The sequence below is a fragment of the Malus domestica genome, chromosome 11, assembly GCF_042453785.1.
Source record: "Malus domestica chromosome 11, GDT2T_hap1".
NCBI classification, from domain to species: domain Eukaryota; kingdom Viridiplantae; phylum Streptophyta; class Magnoliopsida; order Rosales; family Rosaceae; genus Malus; species Malus domestica.
In genome coordinates, this window is record NC_091671.1 from 2747965 (window position 1) to 2768060 (window position 20096).

General features: G+C 37.9%; 3 protein-coding genes across 9 annotated transcripts in view; all 3 read left to right on the top strand.

Moving 5' to 3' along the window:
• The window catches only part of LOC103429836 (putative disease resistance RPP13-like protein 1), a 34116-nt gene extending 21173 nt beyond the window's left edge, over positions 1 to 12943 (top strand). For 4 of the 6 annotated variants that reach the window (XM_070807430.1, XM_070807429.1, XM_070807431.1 and 1 more), the window contains 3 exons: positions 1283 to 1376; positions 2890 to 2992; positions 3088 to 7552. In XM_070807430.1, the coding sequence (XP_070663531.1) occupies positions 3160 to 7377 (4218 nt within the window). In that variant the 5' untranslated portion in view covers positions 1283 to 1376; positions 2890 to 2992; positions 3088 to 3159 and the 3' untranslated portion in view covers positions 7378 to 7552. Of the gene's footprint in view, positions 1 to 1282; positions 1377 to 2889; positions 2993 to 3087; positions 7553 to 12658 lie in introns of those variants that run through there. The other 2 variants (XM_029087929.2, XM_070807432.1) reach the window with 2 other exon arrangements.
• On the top strand, positions 7898 to 9334 carry LOC139189136 (uncharacterized). Its single transcript, XM_070807454.1, has 4 exons — positions 7898 to 8238; positions 8326 to 8684; positions 8784 to 9023; positions 9090 to 9334. The coding sequence occupies exons 1-4, from the start codon at positions 8048 to 8050 to the stop codon at positions 9212 to 9214; spliced, it is 915 nt and encodes a 304-aa protein (XP_070663555.1). The 5' UTR covers positions 7898 to 8047; the 3' UTR covers positions 9215 to 9334.
• A 1575-nt stretch (positions 12944 to 14518) lies between the features above and the next one.
• LOC114819436 (protein NOI4-like) lies at positions 14519 to 17840 on the top strand. Of its 2 annotated transcripts, none has more exons than XM_029087947.2 (3): positions 14519 to 14839; positions 16506 to 16700; positions 17347 to 17840. In XM_029087947.2, the coding sequence occupies exons 1-3, from the start codon at positions 14834 to 14836 to the stop codon at positions 17389 to 17391; spliced, it is 246 nt and encodes an 81-aa protein (XP_028943780.1). In that variant the 5' UTR covers positions 14519 to 14833; the 3' UTR covers positions 17392 to 17840. The 2 variants fall into 2 exon arrangements, with proteins under 2 accessions (XP_028943780.1, XP_070663563.1); XM_070807462.1 differs by lacking the exon at positions 14519 to 14839 and adding an exon at positions 15580 to 15712.
• Positions 17841 to 20096: the final 2256 nt, after the last annotated feature.

Genomic DNA, 20096 nt, shown 5'->3' on the forward strand with positions numbered 1-20096 from the left:
TGGAGGGTGGTGGGTTGTCGTTTTGTTTTTCTTTTCTCTGATTGTAAGACCTTCTAACGATTGAATTTATTTTATGCTGAAACACTCATTTTGATCCCCTAGTTTGAGTTTTTCAGTTACGTATCAATACTTAACTGCTGGATTTTTCTTAAGGAAATTGGATATAGGCTATATACTATGTGTAAAAGTCATGGAGATCAAGTTTTGTGCTTTCATTTGTCACAATGCAGTTTTTTGTTTTCATAAATCAAGTTTTGTGCTTTCATTTTTCTTTTAAATTTTAATTTGTCTTTCAATCAGTTTTTTGTTTGAGAGAACTCTTAATTTTCATGGAAATATAGTTATTTGTGAATATGGAAACTTGAATCTGTGTAGACATCAGAGTTCTTATGGTTGTGATATGAAATTTAAATACAAACTTCCCAATTTGTTTTTGGAATTTTAACTAAACTTGCGTTGTAGGTAGATCATGCTATTAAGATAACAAAAAAATAGGTAGATTTGTGTATGCAATGAGTTGTAGTGAACATTTGGCAGTAATAGAAATGGTTTAGGTGTGCACAGTTTTGGCCTAAATGGTTATCACACGAGCGTAAATGTTTGTTTCATTTGTGATTGAACTCGAATTTGTTGGAAAGCTTTTCAATTTATGAATATGGAAAGCTTTTCGTCTTTACTTCTAAACTTATTTTCTGCTTGGTTGTTGAGAAGGTGATGGAAATATAGTTATCTGTTAATATGGAAACTTGAATCTGTGTAGACTCCTTGGGTTGTCTGTTGTGTTCAGTGGAGGTTTAGTGTTTTAATTTTGAATGATTTGTTTTTCGTTTCATGGAAATGACCTATTATTTGATTTAATTGAGTAATTTAATGGAAGTATATTCTCTTTTTTTTCTTTTCCATATTTCGTTTTGTCTGCAACCAAACAGGGTAAGGAACTGTAATCTTTTTAATTACTCTGCTATCTCCGTGAGTTATGAAAATCAGACCTTTTGTTTTATTTCTGTATATGTAGTTCCGAAGGAATCAAGTGCCAAAATTAGAATAAACATCCTTTAGTCAAGTTACGCACTTTTCCATAGAATGTTTGGTTTAGGGATCCCTTATACAAGCACAATATTCTTATGTATTTAAATCGTAGTTGACCGTCATGGTTTAATAAGTGTGAAAACTGTCTTTAAGTCTTAACTATACCATTGGAGCGATACAGTTTTAGTTATTTTATTGGATCCGTTTGTTAGCGCTTTGAATTCTTACTCTGAATCTCACTCATTTTTTGCAGTTTAGATTGGACTCTCATCACGGCATTGTAATCTGCTCTTGCTGCTGCGATTAATCTAACGGTTCTGAGGCGTTGCATTTGAATCAAGACTTCGGTATGCTAGCTGAACTTAAATGCATTCTTTTCCCATTCTTTCCGTTTGAGGCAGCGCAACTTTATGATCTTTTATATTGATTGTTTGGTTTGATCACCTTTTGTTATTCGTTTGCTTTATGCTTTGTTTTTCATTCTTGGTTGTCTCTGTGATTGTCTCATTGTCCAGAGGTCGGATGGTTAGTTTTTTATTTTTTTTGTTCTAATTTTGTTTGTGCAATTCCGTTATTGTTTGAAGGCCCGTTGCTATCTCTGTGATTCTGGTTTAACCCGGTGCTCTTAATTCTTTATCGGATGTTGTTGGTCATTTTATCTCTTTTATTTTGTATTGGTTGGTTGGTGTTTTCGTTTGGTTTTCTGATGGTGAACTATCTCATCCTCCCCGAAGTGTTTTAACATGTTTTGTTGATAATTGCGCTCTCTAAACGAACTCGACATTTTTTTAGAAAAATCACAACTTCCATATTTAAGAAAATGTGTGGCTTTTTAGCAATGCATGAATGCAGCTAAGATGTTCTGAAAAATTCATGGATATTTTACATTCAAACCACAAGTATCATTAACTTATAAATAATTAAGTTATGTATTTTCTTTATCGGCTATCACTTCAAAATTTGAACTAAAACACTGTCAAAAAGCTTTTTGGTTGTGTTTTCCTTATTCATTATGTAAGTTTCGCAAATCTTCTACATGCTGCATATTTTTTTGTTTGAACATCTATGGTTGACGAGTTACCTGCTCAAACGCCACTTTTTCTGTGTTTTGCTAACTGCTAAGTGAGTTATGTAGGTTGCAAAGCATATATTTGGCCGTCTTAACTGCAGGGGCAAAATATGTGTGAATTGCAGCTTCCTTCTGTTTCTACAGTTTCATATATGGAAACAGGCCTTCTGTTTTTTTTTTTTTTTTGCCTTTGAACAATTATGGTTCCAAAATTAGCTACTTGAACAAGTCCTCAACACTTTCTGCTTTAAATTACCTGTTGAACTAGCTGCCTACACTGCAGGACACATGTTATGTGTGAACTAAATGTTTCTTCTTTTTCTTAAGCAAACGGAAATTGTTTGGAAACCATCTCTTTCTAATCAAACACGTACAGTTTCTTCCCACTCATTGTGCATTGTGTTTATATGCCAACTCACTTAAATATGTATAACAGCACAATTGCTTATCTTATTGGGCTCATTCACTCATGTATCCCTCTGTTTGTTTGTAATTGTGTTGAATTTATTCAACTTAAATGTGTTTTATCCATCCGATTACGTCTGAAACAGTGGTTCCCGCAGCAGCGTGCGGGCGTATTTTCTAGTTTTTAACAAAATTTTGCAAACTAAATGACACGATTGTTGATGAGTGGATTATTATTTTAGTGTTGATTAACATGCTTATTTTATTGTGGTGACACATCATTTAGTTTGCAAATTTAGTCTCCTTGTCATTACCTATTTGTGTATGATGGCGGAGGCATCAATAATTAGTTCTCACCATTTGAATTTGTGCAATTGTGACAACAGATCAAGCTTCCAAATCTCCAAGGAACTAGTCTTTGACTGTTGATCTTCCCTTCGTCGAGTCTGTATTTGTTGATCATAAGCGGAGTCAGATTTGAACTTCCCTGTAAGTTCTTATTATTCACTGAATAATACATTAGTTGTTTCTCATTTTATTTGAACTACTTTTTATTCATTTGTTTCTTCACTTAATTTGTGCAGCTCTTCACCTCAATATTGCTCAAGAACGCTTCCTTATTTCTTTGGTTGCTTGGAGTTCTCAGCGCTCCTAAGATGCCACTTGGAGAGGTTTTTCTTGCGGCGTTTCTACAGTTGCTGCTTGACAGGTTGACCCCTCGCGACATTCTCAACTACTTTGGAAACTTCCGGGGTGTTGGAAAGAAGCTGGAGAAGTGGAGGGCCACGTTAACTACAATCGCAGCAGTGCTGAGCGACGCCGATGAAAGACAACGGACTGACGATGCTGTAAAACTATGGCTCAATAATCTCAGAGACCTTGCTTATGATGTCGAAGACATGTTGGACAAATTTGCGACTCAAATGTTGAAGCGCACGATAGAGGGACGTGATCAAGCCAGCACGAGCAACAAGGTGCGAAACTCACTTTTCAAAATTAAATTGAATTGGAATATGAACTCCGAAATGAAGAAGATTACGGAGCGGTTACAAGACATATCTGACCGAAAAGTTAAGTTTAGCTTGAAAGATACTGGGACGTCTGCTAAGGAATCGCGAAGTCTACCATGTTCAGGCGTGTTAGATGAAAAGCTTCTTGTTGGAAGAGATGGTGACAAAGGGAAGATTATTGAATTGTTGAAAAAGTCTACCAATTTTGGTGTGGTTGCTATAGTTGGCATGCCCGGAGTTGGGAAGACGACACTTGCTCAACTTGTATTCAACAACAAAGATGATGCCATGAAGGAGTTTGAGCTCAAGGTCTGGGTATCTGTGTCCGATGACTTCGATGTTGTGCGAGTGACAAAGGCAATTCTTGAATCAATGAAACCCCTACCCGTTCAAGTGGAGGAGTTTAGTAAAATGCAGCATGATTTGAGTGAGCAATTAAGAGGAAAAAAGTTTTTAATCGTTTTAGATGATGTTTGGAACAAAGGTGACCGTGATCTAAACGATCTCTGGTTAAGACTTAAATCCCCTTTTGGCGTCGGAGCAGGAGGAAGTAAGATTATTGTGACAACCCGTGATTTAAATGTTGCAAAGATTATGGGAGCCACTGGATTTCATAATTTGGAATGTATGGCAAATGATGATTGTTTGGAAATATTTGAGCGACATGCATTCGGGGAAGTTAATAGTGGAAAACCAGTAAATTATGAGTTAATTCGGACAAAAATTGTTGAAAAATGTTGTGGCTTACCATTAGCTGCGAGGACTCTCGGTGGTCTTTTACGTTGCAAAGAAACAGATGAGTGGGGAGAAATATTGGACAACAAACTATGGAATCTCGCAGATAACTGTAACCTTCCCCGCGTACTAGAGTTGAGCTATCACTATCTTCCATCACATTTGAAGAGGTGTTTTGCCTATTGCTCAATACTTCCAAATGACTACGAATTTGGGGAGAAGCAGCTCGTCCTTTTGTGGATGGCAGAGGGTTTGATTCAACAAAAACCTGACAACAATAAACAAATGGAGGATTTGGGCCGCGACTACTTTCGAGAGCTATTAGCAAGGTCGCTGTTTCAAGAATCAAGCAAAAACAATTCACGATATGTAATGCATGACCTCGTTTCTGAGTTAACACGATGGGCTGCAGGAGAAATATGTTTTAGGTTGGAAGATAAGCAAGGTGATAACTTGCAAAGCACTTGCTTTCGAGGGGCTCGCCATTCGTCTTTCATTGCTGGTGAATTTGATGGAGTTAAGAGATTTGAGGACTTTCCAAAAGCTGAACGTTTGCGAACATTCCTGCCACTTTCGCTTTCATATTCCACGGGATGGTTAAAATTTTTGTCTCGTCAGGTTACTTTTAAGCTATTACCACAGTTGCAATACTTACGAGTGCTCTCGTTCAATGACTACAAAATAACTGCGCTGCCAGAGTCAATCGGTGATTTGAGGTTGTTACAGTATCTTGACCTTTCCTACACATATATAACTAGTTTGCCTAAATCGATAAGTACTCTTTACAACTTGCAGACATTGATATTGGAACACTGTTACTATTTGAAGTCATTGCTTGCGGACATGAGTAATTTAATTAATTTGCGCCATCTCAACAACTCATATGTATCTTCGTTGGAAGGAATGCCTCCAAATCTAGGTAGCTTGGTGAATCTCCAATCTTTGCCTAATTTTGTGGTCAGTGGTGGAAGTGATCAATCAGGAATAAGAGAGATAGGGCCCCTATCGCATCTCCGAGGGACATTGTGCATCTCAGGATTGGAGAATGTGACTGATGTCGAGGATGCCAGGAGGGCCAACTTGAAATGCAAGGAGAGGCTTGATTCGTTGGTCCTAAAATGGTCTCATTCAAGCGACACGAGAGAAACGGAATCCGTTGTGCTTGACATGTTAGAGCCTCATACAAAGCTCAAGGAGCTCACCATCAAGAGTTATGCCGGAGAGGAATTTTCATCATGGGTTGGAGGTCCTTTGTTCTCTAATATGGTGCTTGTGTGCTTACAGAAATGTAACAATTGTTTATCGTTGCCTCCTCTCGGACAATTGCCTCATCTCAGGGAACTTTATATTAGTGGAATGAATGCAGTGGAAAGTGTTGGTGCTGAGTTTTATGGAGAGCGTATGTTGCCTTTTCCGGTATTAGAGACTCTTGAGTTTGTGGAAATGCAGCATTGGAAGGAATGGCTTCCTTTCCAAGCCGATCACGAAGGTGGTGCTTTCCCTTGCTTGAAAACACTCTTAGTAAAAAAATGTTCTAAACTGGAGGGTAAACTGCCAGAGAACCTCAATTCTTTAGCTAAGCTTAAAATTGTTGAATGTGAAGAATTAGTGGTTTCAATTGCCAACTGCAAACAACTTCGTCAATTAAACATTGACGGTTGTAAAGTGTTGGTGCATACAGCTGCTAAGGTTGAGTTTGAGTTGTTAGAGTCCTTGTGCCTTTCAAACATTTCGGAGATGATGTCTCTGCAAACAGGGGAGTTGTTGAAGAAGGGATTAACCAAGGTTAGAGATTTGAAGATCAGTGGATGTGAGGAGGTGACGTCTTCACTGAAGAATGAGGAGGGTAGATTATTGCAGCAGTTGACTTCTCTTGGCAGTTTGGAAATTGAAGACAACTCTCGTCTAGTTGAAGAATTGGGAAAAGAAGCTGAGGAGTTGCAAATATCGGAGTGCAAGCTTGAATTTCTGGAGTTAAAAAAGTGCGAAAATCTTTCGAAGCTACTAAAAGGATTAAATCAGCTGTCGTCTCTTCAAGAGCTTCGCATACACGAATGTTCAAGTCTAGTTTCTTTCCCAGATGTTGGTCTACCTTCTCTTAAAGACATCCAGATTACATCGTGCGATTCGTTGATATATTTTGCAAAATTCCAGATTCCCCAAAATCTCAGAAGAACAGAGATAAAAGATTGCAAAAGTTTGAAATCACTAGTAGATGAGGAGGCTGTTGGTTCTTCTTGGTCGTCTTTTTCTCATAGTTGTCTTGAGTATTTACGTATCCGAGGTTGTGAATCTCTGATGTCGTTATCATTGAGTGGCCAGCTTCCCAGGACACTTAAACACCTTGATTTAGAGAATTGTGACCGACTGGAGCTAATCGCAGGGGACGGGTTCTTCCGCGACAACACTAATGATTGTCTTGAATATATTAGGATCTGGAATTGTCAAAATCTGAAATCCTTACCGGATGGCTTATGCCACCTCAGCAATCTTCAAACTCTAGGTATTGGGAACTGTGGAAGTCTTGTTTCCATCCCGAGACTGAGTGGGGGGAGAAGACCCTCCAACCTGAGAAAGATCTGGATCATCGGATGCAACAAATTGGAGGCGTTGCCCGAAGACATGCACAATCTCAACTCTCTTGAGGAATTGAGCATCGACTACCGTGAAGGTTTGACTTTTCCTCCCAACCTAACATCACTTGAAATTGGGAAGGTCAAGAGCTGCAAGTCATTGTGGGAGTTGGAGTGGGGGTTGCACAGACTCACCTCTCTTAGGGAGTTGGGAATCCGTAGTACAGACCCGGATACGGTGTCGTTTCCACCCGACATGGTACGGATGGAGACGCTCTTCCCCAAATCTCTCACTAACCTCTCAATAGATGGCTTCCCGAATCTGAAGAAACTGAGCAGCAAGGGCTTTCAATTCCTCACCTCCCTTCAATCTCTGGATCTTTCCAATTGTCCAAAGCTAGCATCCATTCCAGAGGAGGGTCTGCCTCCTTCACTAGAGCGACTTACCATATATGAGTGTCCAGTGCTAAAAGAGAGATGCCAACCAGGAAAAGGACGCTACTGGCACAAAATATCCCACATCCCTTTCATATGGATAGATTATAAGCAGATGTGAAGCTGATGGTCCAGGTATCATCTCTCGAGGAATGTTTTAATATTAATAGTATTATTATTATTAATCATCTTTATTCTTCTTTTTTTGGGGTACTTAATCATGTTTATTCTTGTAAAGTAAAGTAATCCACAATATTTGGTGTCAACTAAAAGCAGCCATGTGTATTGGATGACTAGTGAAGTTAGACTAGTCAACTTTCTTTATGTAAATTAGGCAAGTTAGGCAAAGTTAGGTCTTATGTCTTTTTTCTTTCCCTATATATATGTTCATCTTGTAATGAGAAATAATCATCTAATATATCAAGAAATTAACTCTATTTTGGCATGGTATCAGAGCAATTCTGATCAAAAAAGAGTTTCTATTCTGATTCACTTATTGGCACTACTGCCATTTACCCAATAAGACCTGCTATTTTGCAAGTCTTCTACCTTCATACCAATCCAATCTTACTCTTTTTCAGTTGGCCATATCTGCCAACATTATTACCCATATTCAGCTTGTTAACCATACATATTCCATTGCATCGTTTCCCATATTCTTCCCATTTGCAGTATCTCTGCAAAAAAAAAACCCAGAAATCTTTCCTCAAAAAAAAAAAAAACAATACCCCATAAGCCATACCTGTTGGAATCACCCAACAAATTTACCCATAACCTCTGAGGCAGTAATAATGGGTGACTCCAAGACCACTGTTTCAGCTACTGTTACTCAAAGTGATATGTCTCTACATATCACCCCAGACAAGTTGGATGGGTCCAACTATTCCTCATGGTCCCAAAGTGTCCGCATCTACATCATTGGCAAAGGTAAATGGTCTTATGTCAGTGGGAAAAAAATGGCACCAGCACAAGCTGATGCACTGTATGCTATATGAGAGGAAGATAATGCCATGGTTCAATCATGGTTACTCAACTCCATGACCAAAGATGTACGAGCCATTTTTCTCAGACTCTCTACTGCAAAAGATGTTTGGGATGCTGTTACCCAAACTTACTCAATTGAAAAAGATGCATCAAAATTATACGAACTTCGTCGTCAAGCACTGGCAACTCGCCAGAATGGAGAACCTTTATCTGCATATTATGGTAAACTTCAGCAAACATGGCAAGAAATTGATTTCTTGCGTCCTAGAAAATTGAAGTGCGCCGATGATATTGCTACCCGAGAGACAGAAATTTCGGAAGAAAGATTGTATGATTTTCTGGCTGGTCTTGATCCTCATTTAGATCGTGTTCGCAGTCAAGTTTTGACTCAAACACCTCTGCCTTCTGTTCGTGCTGCTTATGCTCTTGTGAATGCTGAAGCAAGTAGGCAAACCATTATGTTGGTTGGCCCATAAGTGGAAGGATCAGCCATGGTAGCTGCTCCGTCTCAATTTCCCCGTGGAGTCTCCAATTCTCGATTAGGTGTATCAAAAACTACTGATACAAGGAAATGTACTTATTGTGACAAGGATAAGCATACTAAAGACACTTGTGTCAAGCTGCATGGATATCCTGATTGGTGGGTTCAAAAGAAGGAAAATCAAAAGAAAAGCATTGGTGGATCACCAGCACACCTGACACCAACGCCTTCCATACCTCGGGTAGATCAATCTGCTCACTCAGTTCCACCTACTACTGCTTCTACTTCCTTAGTCGATACAGGTAACTTTGGTTTTGCCTTGAACATTACAATTGTTCCGCCCAATAAACCTTGGATCATTGATTCAGGGGCTTCTGATCACATGACCAATAATTCCACATGGTTTGTTTCTCACACTACTCCACCTTTAAATACCGTTAACATTGCTAACGGTATTTCCACTCTAGTGCTTGGAGCAGGCTCCATCTCATAACACCAGGCCTATCTCTCTCATCTGTTTTACATGTTCCTAATCTTTCTCACAATTTTCTTTCCATTGGTAAACTTACAAATCAACTAAACTGTCTTGCCATCTTTTCTCCTACCCATTGTTGGTTTCAGGATATTCGAACGAAAGCATTGATTGGTCATGGTAGAGAGCGGGGAGGTCTATACTACTTGGACTTACCACCAGATTGTGAGAAGACAAGTTACAGTTGTTAAGTGGAGGCTAAACAATCTGAAGCTTCTGAAAAAATTTGGTTATGGCACAAATGATTGGGACACCCTTCCTTTCAGTACCTGCAATATCTATTCCCTTCTTTGTTTTCTAAAGTCAAGGTTTCTGATTTCCATTGTGAAACTTGCATTTTTTTCTAAAAATAATCGTGTCTCATTTCCTTTAAGTTCCCATAAAAGTAATGTTCATTTCTCTCTTATTCATTCTGATGTTTGGGGACCATTTCATATTCCTACTTATACTGGTGCTAAATACTTTGTCTCTTTCATTGATGACTGCACTCGAGTTTCTTGGGTATACTTACTCAAAAATAAGAGTGAGGTTATGAGTATTTTTCCAATCTTTCATCAAATGATTCAAACCCAATTTCATGCTAAAATTCAAGTTGTTCGATCTGACAATGGGAAAGAATATTTGAATTATGGACTTGGAACATTTTTTCACCAACACGGTATCATTCATCAAACATCTTGTCCACATACTCCTCAACAGAATGGTATAGCAGAACGTAAAAATCGTCATCTCTTGGATGTGGCTCGATCTTTATGTTCTGCTATGGACGTTCCTAAACGATTTTGGGGTGATGCCATTCACACAGCTGTTTTTCTTATCAATCGCATGCCATCACGTGTTCTCCAATTTCAAACACCTATCCAGACCCTTTCCCAATATCATTCTCTTCCTTCACTCCTTCATATTCCTCCAAAAGTGTTTGGTTGTGTCTGCTACGTTCACGTCCCCATGCAAAATCGTGATAAGTTGGATCCTAGAGCCATTAAATGTGTGTTTATTGGCTATTCTGCTACTCATAAAGGGTATCGATGTTACTAGCCTCCAACTGGGAAATTTTTTGTCTCTATGGATGTTACCTTTCGGGAACACGAGGCATTTTTTTCAAAAGAAGATTTGGCCACTTCTTTTCAGGGGGAGATGTGGAGTAAGGAGGAAGAGAAGTTGCCGCTTGACATTGGTGGTATGCATTTTTCAGATGAACACTTGTCTGATGTTGGTGATGGTTCAAATTTGCCTAATGATGAGGCATAAGGTGAAAAAATATTGAAGGTGTATGAGAGGACAAGAAAAAGGGTAGATAAAGAAAAAGGATGATGAGATAGACCACCCACAGATAGATCCCCACATTGACCAACTCTCTGACCAATCAGCTGCTACTCGTACGAATTATCCTGAGGTAACCACTTATTCTCCCTCTCTTCAGCCTACTATATTTGATGAGTCCAATCATGAGATTTCATTAAGTGATGATCCAAATGATTCAAATGAACCACATCGTGAGTCTCAAGCTCGTTATCCTATTCGAGAAAATCGAGGGATACCCCCTGTTCGTTATGGTCATTCTTCTACAAAGGGTATTCAATATCCTATATCTAATTTTGTTTCATCTCATCACTTGTCAAACTCTTATATATCTTTTGCAAACCAATTGTCATTAGTCTCAGTTCCTAATAAGTTACAGGATGCTCTTAAAGATCCAAAATGGAAAAAGGCTATGATTGAAGAGATGGAAGCGCTTCGAAAAAACTCCACTTGGGAACTGGTTAAACTTCCTGAAGGCAAGAAACCTGTTGGGTGTAGATGGGTGTTCACAGTAAAGCATAAAACTGATGGTTCAGTGGAAAGGTACAAGGCTAGACTGGTAGCCAAAGGTTATACTCAAACCTATGGCATTGATTATCAGGAGACATTTGCTCCGGTAGCGAAGATCAACACTATTAGGGTTCTTATGTCATTGGCAGCAAATCTAGGGTGGCCTCTACGACAGTTTGATGTAAAAAATGCATTTTTACATGGAGACTTGGATGAAGAGGTATACATGGATCTTCCTCCAGGATTCACTACCACTTGCGATATTGGCAAAGTATGCAAGTTGAGAAAGTCCTTGTATGGATTGAAACAATCACCAAGGGCATGGTTTGGCAGGTTCGCTCAATCGATGAGAAGTTATGGGTTCAAACAAACTCAAGTTGACCATACCTTATTTCTTAAGCATGATAGAGGTAAACTTACAGCCTTAATTGTTTATGTGGATGATATGGTGGTTACAGGTAATGATGTCGAGGAAATTCAAAAACTTCAAAAGTATCTAGCCAAGGAATTTGAAATGAAGGACTTGGGTACTCTGAAATATTTCTTGGGTATTGAATTGCAAGATCAAAGCATGGCATTTTTCTTTCTCAAAAGAAATATGTTATAGACTTATTAACTGAGACTGGGATGTTAGCTTGTAAACCTGCAAACACACCAATTGAGCAAAACCATAGATTGGGAGACTATCATGATCAAGTTCCAGCTAACAAGGAAAGGTACCAAAGATTAGTTGGGAGGTTGATTTATTTGTCTCATACACGACCTGACATAGCCTACGCTGTAAGTGTAGTGAGTCAATTTATGCATAGGCCAAGTGAAGCGCACATGGATGTTGTACAACGCATTCTCAGGTATTTGAAGTTTGCCCCTGGAAAAGGCTTGATGTTTTCCAATCATGGACATCAAGAAGTTGAAGGGTACACTGATGCAGATTGGGCTAGGTCAGTAACTGATCGCAGATCGACTTCTGGATACTTTACATTTGTTGGAGGAAATCTAGTTACTTGGCGCAGTAAGAAGCAACATGTAGTGGCTAGATCCAGTGCCGAAGCTGAATTTAGAGGTATGGCACATGGTGTGCAAGAATTGTTATGGCTCAGGACTTTGTTGAGAGAATTAGATTTTAATTCTACAAAGCCATCAAAACTTTATTGTGATAACAAAGCTGCCATTAGCATTGCTCATAATCCAGTTCAACATGATCGTACTAAACATGTTGAAGTGGATAGGCACTTTATTAAGGAAAAGATGGTTGATGGTACCATTAACTTGCCTTATGTGAAGAGTGATGACCAGCTAGCAAATATTTTAACAAAGGCAGTGTCAAGTAGGATTTTCCATCTTTCACTCAGCAAGTTGGGCATTCGAGATATTTACGCACCAACTTGAAAGGGAGTGTCAACTAAAAGCAGCCATGAGTATTGGATGACTAGTGAAGTTAGACTAGTCAACTTTATGTAAATTAGGCAAGTTAGGCAAAGTTAGGTCTTATGTCTTCTTTCTTTCCCTATATATATGTTCATCTTGTAATGAGAAATAATCATCTAATATATCAAGAAATTAACTCTATTTTGGCATTTGGTTTGGGTCAAGGTTTTGGGGGTTGAGGAGGAGTGGCTGCTTTGGGAGGCCTTCAATTGGCGACATCCTGGATATTTCTCGGCCAACGTTTCTTCTCTCGGATTCCTATGTTTGCTTGCTTCCTTTTTACTTATCTTTACTAATTAATGCAATCCTCTTTGTCAATAAAAAAATGGTAAAAAAACAACTTAGTCTTCTATCATACAAAAAAAATGATGGACAATAATGTAGTTTGATTTTCACAACTACTACATCTTATATTTTTAGTCTCGGTCATTCATTTTCTGTAACACTCAATCCTACGTGCTATTCCATCAACATAGATAGCAAGGTGATATGAAGCTGATGGGAGGCCTTCAATAGGCGACAACCCAGATTCCTATATTTGCGATTATTTTTTTTTTTGGGTAAACGATTGCTATGTTTGCTTGGTCCCTTTTCACTGATTTGTATTATAACTTTGTAAAGGGTTTTCATCACAAATAGTCCTTGACATTGATCAAACACATCATTTTGGTCCCTGACATTGAAAATCAATAGAAATGGTCCCTGACATTGATCAAACACATCACAAATGGTCCTTCCGTTAAAAACTTTTTGGGCAATTTTCAAAGCTTTGTAACTCAATCGTTTCTTAACCAAATTCGACCAATGATATATCAAAATGAAGATAGAAAAGTGTAGAACAAGATTATACCTATTTGGAAGCCCAATGGTTGCCGGAGATGACCGGAAAATAGCCTCAAATGTGACTGGTCCGCGAAAAAACTGGAAAACTCGCATGAAATGGGGTAAACGTTAAACATTCATAACTTCTTCAATACTCAACGAAATTGAGTGATTCAAAAATGAAAATCATACTTCTCAATGAGACAAAGAGAATTGTACCTTTATTGACTGCTAATTTACCGTGGTTTGACCGGAAAATGGCTCGAACTTGGATAACCATTTTCGAGTTAGCCAATTTCGAGTCGTTTTCCGGCCAAACTACGACGATTTAGCCATAAAAAAAAGCTACCATTCTCTTAGTCTCATCGAGAAGTATGATTTTCGGTTTTGAATCACTCGATTTCGTTAATTATTGAAGAAGTTATGAATGTTTAAAGTTTACCCCATTTCAGGCGAGTTTTCCAGTTTTTTCGCGGACCAGTCACATTTGAGGCTGTTTTCCGGCCATCTCCGGCAACCATTGGGTTTCCAAATAGGTATAATCTTGTTCTACACTTTCCTATCTTCATTTTGATATATCATGGGTCGAATTTGGTTAAGAAACGATTGAGTTACGAAGCTTTGAAAATTGCCCAAAACGTTTTTAACAGAATGACCATTTGTGATGTGTTTGATCAATGTCAGGGACCATTTGTGATAAAAACCCCTTTGTAAATGTGCTACTCTTTCTCTTAAGTTTGGAGTTTTTCCCATTCAGTTTTCTCCCAGCACGATTTTAACCAGGCCACTTTAACCTAATCTTTTATTTTATTTTAGCAAATTTTGACTTATGAGCTAGTAATGCATTTTATTTAATGCATCGAGAATAAGCATTCAACAAAGAAATGAAAATGCAAAGAGCTCGTTGCTCAAGTGGGTACAAGAATGATTTTACCCTTGGCCGTTTGTTATGCACTTGTTGGCTTGTGGAATGATGACCACTAAATGACTTTACTATAACTTGTCTTCCTGAAAGTAGAAAATATGTGCCAACGAATTTTGGTCAATCAAATTCTTATATCAAGCCTTCGTCACTTATTCAAAAAATGCATTATTCATCTAATTGATATGTGATAAATTTGTGACGATTACGCGTTTTAACTGAGTTTTAAGGAAAATTAAGGGTAGTAATGCATCAGTACTAAAATGTGAATGTGTGAAAAACTGGTTCGATTTTATTCATGAATTTTATGCAGGATTTTCCATTTTTTGTTTGACTCTCAATTTTATTCCAAACGCACAAACCACGTCAGGGCTGACGCCGACTTAACGGCGATACGAATTATCCTTCCGTTCCCGTCAGCAAAATAACGCCGTTCATCCCGAAACAAAAACCGTTAAAGCCTCATATTCTTTCCCAGATCTCACAATGCAATTATAGGCCCATTTCTGGCCCAACGTCTCTCTCTGTCTCTCTGCTTTCCGAGTCATTTCATTTTCCCGGAAAATAAAAAAGTTCTTTCCTTTTTGATCGAATTCATGTCGGTACGTAATCTCTTTCTTCAATCCGAATATAAAATCTTAATCTTTGTATGGCTTTATTCGTTTTTGGTTTAAATTTAATCTTTGCGATGCTTATTTGCTGGATTTCTGATTGGATTGAGCTCTAATTCATTTAGATTTATTTGTTAATTTGTATTGGCTTGATTGTAATTCTCTCAGATGCATTGGTTTTATATTAATTTTTTTAGCAAAATTCATGTTTTTAGTTTTAATTTTTATGTTTTTATCATTATTAAAGTAAATACATATACTTGATGCAAAATTTGGATTCTTCAGAGGAGCAGATTATAGTTTTTCAGTTTGATTTATAGTTTTGCTTAATTAGGAATTTAGTGAAAATGAAATGAACAGAAAAGGGTTAGTGAGAAAATGACAAGTTTTCTTCGTGTTTATTACAAAATTAGTAAGTTGAAATTTTTGAGAGTATATTGCTTCGAGAGTGTGAATCCCATGTCGGGAATTGAAGCGTTACATAAATAGTTTGAATGATCTTTGGCGTCTTCACCCGTTGCCAATTGGTTTCCGGTTGGATGCTCAATTTGTAATAGAATAAAAGGTATTGTTGTTTGTTTATTATCTTTCATTGTTTGAGTGGATTGCTTCCTGATGGTGTTTATGACTGGTTTCTGTATCTACTTTTAATCCTTAGTACATTAAGGACATTGCGTACTTCCTAAGTTCTCATGGTCAAGTTTTTGTATGGTTCTGTATGTATGTGTGTGATCTTCATCCCGACTTTGAATGCATAAACTAGCTGGATGAAGAGGTTTTGTTGTTATTACCTTGCCCAAAACAAGGATTTCATTTAGGGCTAAGTAGATTTCTTTTAACTGGGTTCTTATGTCGTCCGGGAAGGTTAGAGTTCTTTATCTTTTTTTTGTATTTCAGTCAATTGGTGTATCTTTCGACATCTGTGCTAAGTGCTTCGTGAAAATGGATTTATGTTGTCTAAATAGTTGTGTTTCAGTTGCCTTTTCTGATCTTCTTCCTTCCTGTCTGATATCTATTTTCTATCCTTTTCATAGGACATTAGCTCCATGGTGTGCTGGTTGCTTTATGTTTATACATTCTCGCGGTTTTCCATTACAGTGTTGAACTCAGTGAAATGCTATTATGAATTGGAGTGGTTCCCATTGTCTTTGAGTGATTCCTATCACAACAATCAGGGAGGAAATCCCTCTCTTTTATTTTTATTTTTATTTTTTACTCTAGGTCTAGGATTATCCAAATGATGCAGCACTGAACAAGAGTTAGGACTTCAACTCAATGTCGCAAAAACTTACTACCAATAGAAAGTTTGTAAGAACTTATATTCCGACTCAGATCCTTACCAAATTTGTTTTCAAAGTTGAAATGATATAGCACTAGCCCAAGGTTGAGACCAGGTTAGAATTGTTAGATTGGTGTTTGGCATGTAAAAACTAGTGGTATGATATTGGGATACGTTTTTAGGTGTATGGGGCCAGTACCTGTAAGCTTGAAGACAGATAGGTTCGGGATGTAACAGAGTGCTTGTCTATACTATTTTTTTGTAGTTAAGAGAATATGTAATTGCTTCGCAATCATTAGATTTGTAAACTTATTACTTGGGTGCCCCTTGCATTGCCATGCTGAATAACAATGAGAATATATTACTGAATTCTAACAGGAAAAAGGCAGGCCACTCCCAAAATTTGGTGAATGGGACGTCAATGATCCTGCTTCGGCTGAGGGGTTTACTGTGATCTTTAACAAGGCTAGGGATGAGAAGAAGACAGGTGGAAAACCCGAGTCACCAGGAAAGGTTGATCCTAATATCAGGCATGGAGGAGGAGTGGATCCTGGCACTGGCAGGCCTTCATCTGTAAGATTTTTTCTCATAACTGTTGTCTCGTTTCTTTCTCCAATAATTTGATATATACATGAGTCAACCAATGGCAATATATTATTTGCGGTTTTCTTAGTTGCAAGTTATTGCTTTTCAAATGACTTCGGTAGTACAATATTCAAGTATATGTAACACTGCCTTATCGGTCAAACTCAGCATACCATTTGATGTGAAAATCAATGCAACTGACTTATATAGAACTCTATTAACGGAATGTGGCAAAAGACAGATCCAATGTTAGGGCCAAGATATTTGAAAAATAAAAGAATAGAAGATGATTCGGCTGTTTTATCTGCATTATTCCATTCGAGTGGAATTGGCATGCGTTAACTGAACTCGGGTTCTCACCTTTTAGACAGATGTAGCCTAATTCGAACATTTGTTTGTTTTATTGTGAATAATTGAAAGAACTAATGGCCCTGGAAATATTTGCTCTTGTCAATTGATCATTGTGTGGCCTTTTCGTTTTCTCTATTCGTTTTCTGTATCTGCTGTGTTTCCAATTAGTAGAATAATAGAACGAATAACTGGAGGGTGATTATTTCTGCTGCCATAATCTAATATGCTTGAATTCCTCACTCTTTGCGGATGATTTGATTTGGTTTGATTTCCTGGTGCACAGAAAAAATGGTTTTGCTGCATTCATCAACCACCGGCAGAGTCTTGACAATGTTGTTCTCCTAAGTGCTCCGATGGAGGAGCACGGTGTTCTGTAACTGGCTCCACCGTACATTTCCAAAGAAGATAGGGAGCTGTATAGCAATGATGGATGGAATTTACCGTGTGGCGTATAAAACCAAAACAAAAAACTTGGTGATGGAAGAAGTAAAGAACGACGACTACTTATTGTATCTATATTGTCCGTTCGATGTGATGATCGGTATTAGAATATACCGATCTGTTTCGTCGTCTTATCTTTGCTTCAAGCTTTAGAGCTTTGCTTATGACATTCTTTCCTTCTTCCCTAATTGTATTATCAAACCACTCTAGTGTGAAATTATTTTGTTTCGGATTTCAAATTCCGAAAAACTTTCTTCTTTTCCATTTGTATCTAGTTTCGGTAAATAAAGTCTACATTTCAATAAAAAGAAGACGAAGGGAAATGATTTCTTGCTAGATTTGAATGTATGAGCAATACTGAAGGAGTCATTCCGCTTTACTTGCAAATCGCAGTTTAACGCATATGCCCAAAAACATAAGCATGGAGCAAGAATTGAAGTGTAAAATTCTTCTACTGTGGTAAAATATTGTGGCTGTGTCAAGGTTAGACTCTGGTCACCCCAAGCTTCCGACCGAAAAGGCAGCGAAGTGGGAAAACTTGGGGAGCACTGGCACCGACAAGCGCTGCCGATATGAAAAAAGGCCTTATGGATCGACCTCTGACCCGTTGCTTCGTTTGCTGCATCAACGATTGCAAGAAACAATTTACATTACGAAAAGATTGAGAAAGAAACTATGCTTACGCGGTGCTAGAGAATTATAGTTGTTTATGCACACTATGGAGGATTAAGAACGAGGATATCCGGTGTAAAGTATGAGTGGTCGTCATTGAATATAAGATGAGAGAAAATCGGTTAAGACGGTTGGGAAGTGAAACAAAAATTTACAGATTCTCCAGTTAGAAAATGCAATTATAAGACATAAGCTCAGGGCAAAAGGGTAGAGGAAGACTTATAAAGAGACTTTAGGAAAAGACAAGAGTACTTTGAGCTAACGGAAGACTTGGCGCCGAGTGCAGTGGCATCTAGAATTCATACAACCGGCGCTACTTAGTAGAATAAGGTTTTATTGTTGTTATATGCACGGATCAATACTAGTTCAATGAGAAAGCGTAAATGTGAAAAGAATAGTAGTAGAGATGCCTTATTTGGATATAATCCTCAATGGAATCATCAAAGTACTTGGAGTTGAGCAAATACCTATTGCCTGTCGTTCGGTCTGAGCCTCAGCCAATGCTGCTCAAATTGAACGTTATAAAGAGCCTACGACACTCAAATTGAACGTCATAAAGAGCCTACGACACTCAAATTGAACGTCATAAAGAGCCTACGACACGTCCTACAATCTACTGCATCCTTGGATTCAGGGGAACTTTGTTGTTCCATCCACCCAAGCGGACCACTCCTCGCTCTTAGCCCTTCTCGGCTGATAGAATGTGAATTATCCAGTTTTGGTCCGAGCTTTGGTACCTGTTCTAACAATGGGTTAAAGTGCTCCGCATATCAATTGCTCACCATCTTTTGCATGTTGATCGTAGAACGTAAAATGGCTAACATGTGTATCGAAATCTCTGGTTTCATGATAGGGAGACTTGTTGGTGAAGCAAAACTGATGGACTCCTTCGCGACGAACGAAAAACTCAAACTTGTCAGTAGTCTTCGTCACAAAAAATATCATGAATCTGGTCACCGGAAGGTCCCTTCACCTGAAAATTTCGACGGCATTGTATGATCGCTATGATCCATATTACAGACATGAACACTGGGTTTCGGTTTAGCTATGTATGCTATGAGCTATTTATCTTATCAATTCGGCCAGTAAATGCAGGAAAGATTACTTATGAATCCGAAACAGATAAAAATAAGAATTATAATGCCCCATTACAATTCTTCCACAAACTATTTACAATCTGATTTAAAACAATGAATTCTCGAAAACAAAAAATTATACTTTTTAAAGAGATGGGTCAGAGAACAGAAGAAAAAAAGATCAAAACTTGCTATACAAGCAAAAGGTTCCATGCCCTGTTTGGTTGCCTAGAAAGTGAAAGAAAATTTAGAAATAGCTTCAATATTTTTTTTTTTTTTGAAAAAAAAGATATCATTAACTCTAAAGATTTTGGGAATGGAAGGGGTAGGAAAGAAAAAGACGAGCATCAAAACAACACCACAACACTTTCATTTGCTTACTAGTGTTATGATATTTGAGGAAATATGATACTTGGTGTTCGCAGCCAAGTTGGTATAAAACTGGATCAATTAACGTATCACTTGGATAAAAATATGTACGGCAGTTGTTAAGTAATAACCCATGTTCTTTATGGCTACATTTACATTATGAAGTTTATCATTCCATCTTTCAATTTGAGCAACTTATGGTATTGTGGTGAGACATGGTGCATGTGGTCCAATATCTTAGTAGATAAGGGGTTAAGTTTCTAATCATGCGTCCTGAGTTCGAAACTTTCCTCGCCATTATATTGATGTAATAGTTTTGAAATCTCTTAATCCCCTTAATAATAGTAAAACTAATAAAAAAAGAAGTGACATGGTATTCCAAGAGCATGCCTTTGATTTGAGATGACATGTAGGGTTGGAAAATTTTCCCGAAAATCCCAAACCAAACAAAAAAAAATCTCAATCTCATATCGAA

What these genes read in the sequence shown, in the direction of transcription:
- LOC139189136 (XM_070807454.1), top strand. Translation starts at nt 8,048, where the DNA reads ATGGGTGACTCCAAGACCACTGTTTCAGCTACTGTTACTCAAAGTGAT. An exon ending in CCAGCACAAGCTGATGCACT is followed by an intron (nt 8,239 to 8,325) that starts GTATGCTATATG and finishes CATTTTTCTCAG; the next exon opens with ACTCTCTACTGCAAAAGATG. An exon ending in TCTTGTGAATGCTGAAGCAA is followed by an intron (nt 8,685 to 8,783) that starts GTAGGCAAACCA and finishes ATTCTCGATTAG; the next exon opens with GTGTATCAAAAACTACTGAT.
- LOC114819436 (XM_070807462.1), top strand. An exon ending in GCACTGGCAGGCCTTCATCT is followed by an intron (nt 16,701 to 17,346) that starts GTAAGATTTTTT and finishes CCTGGTGCACAG; the next exon opens with AAAAAATGGTTTTGCTGCAT.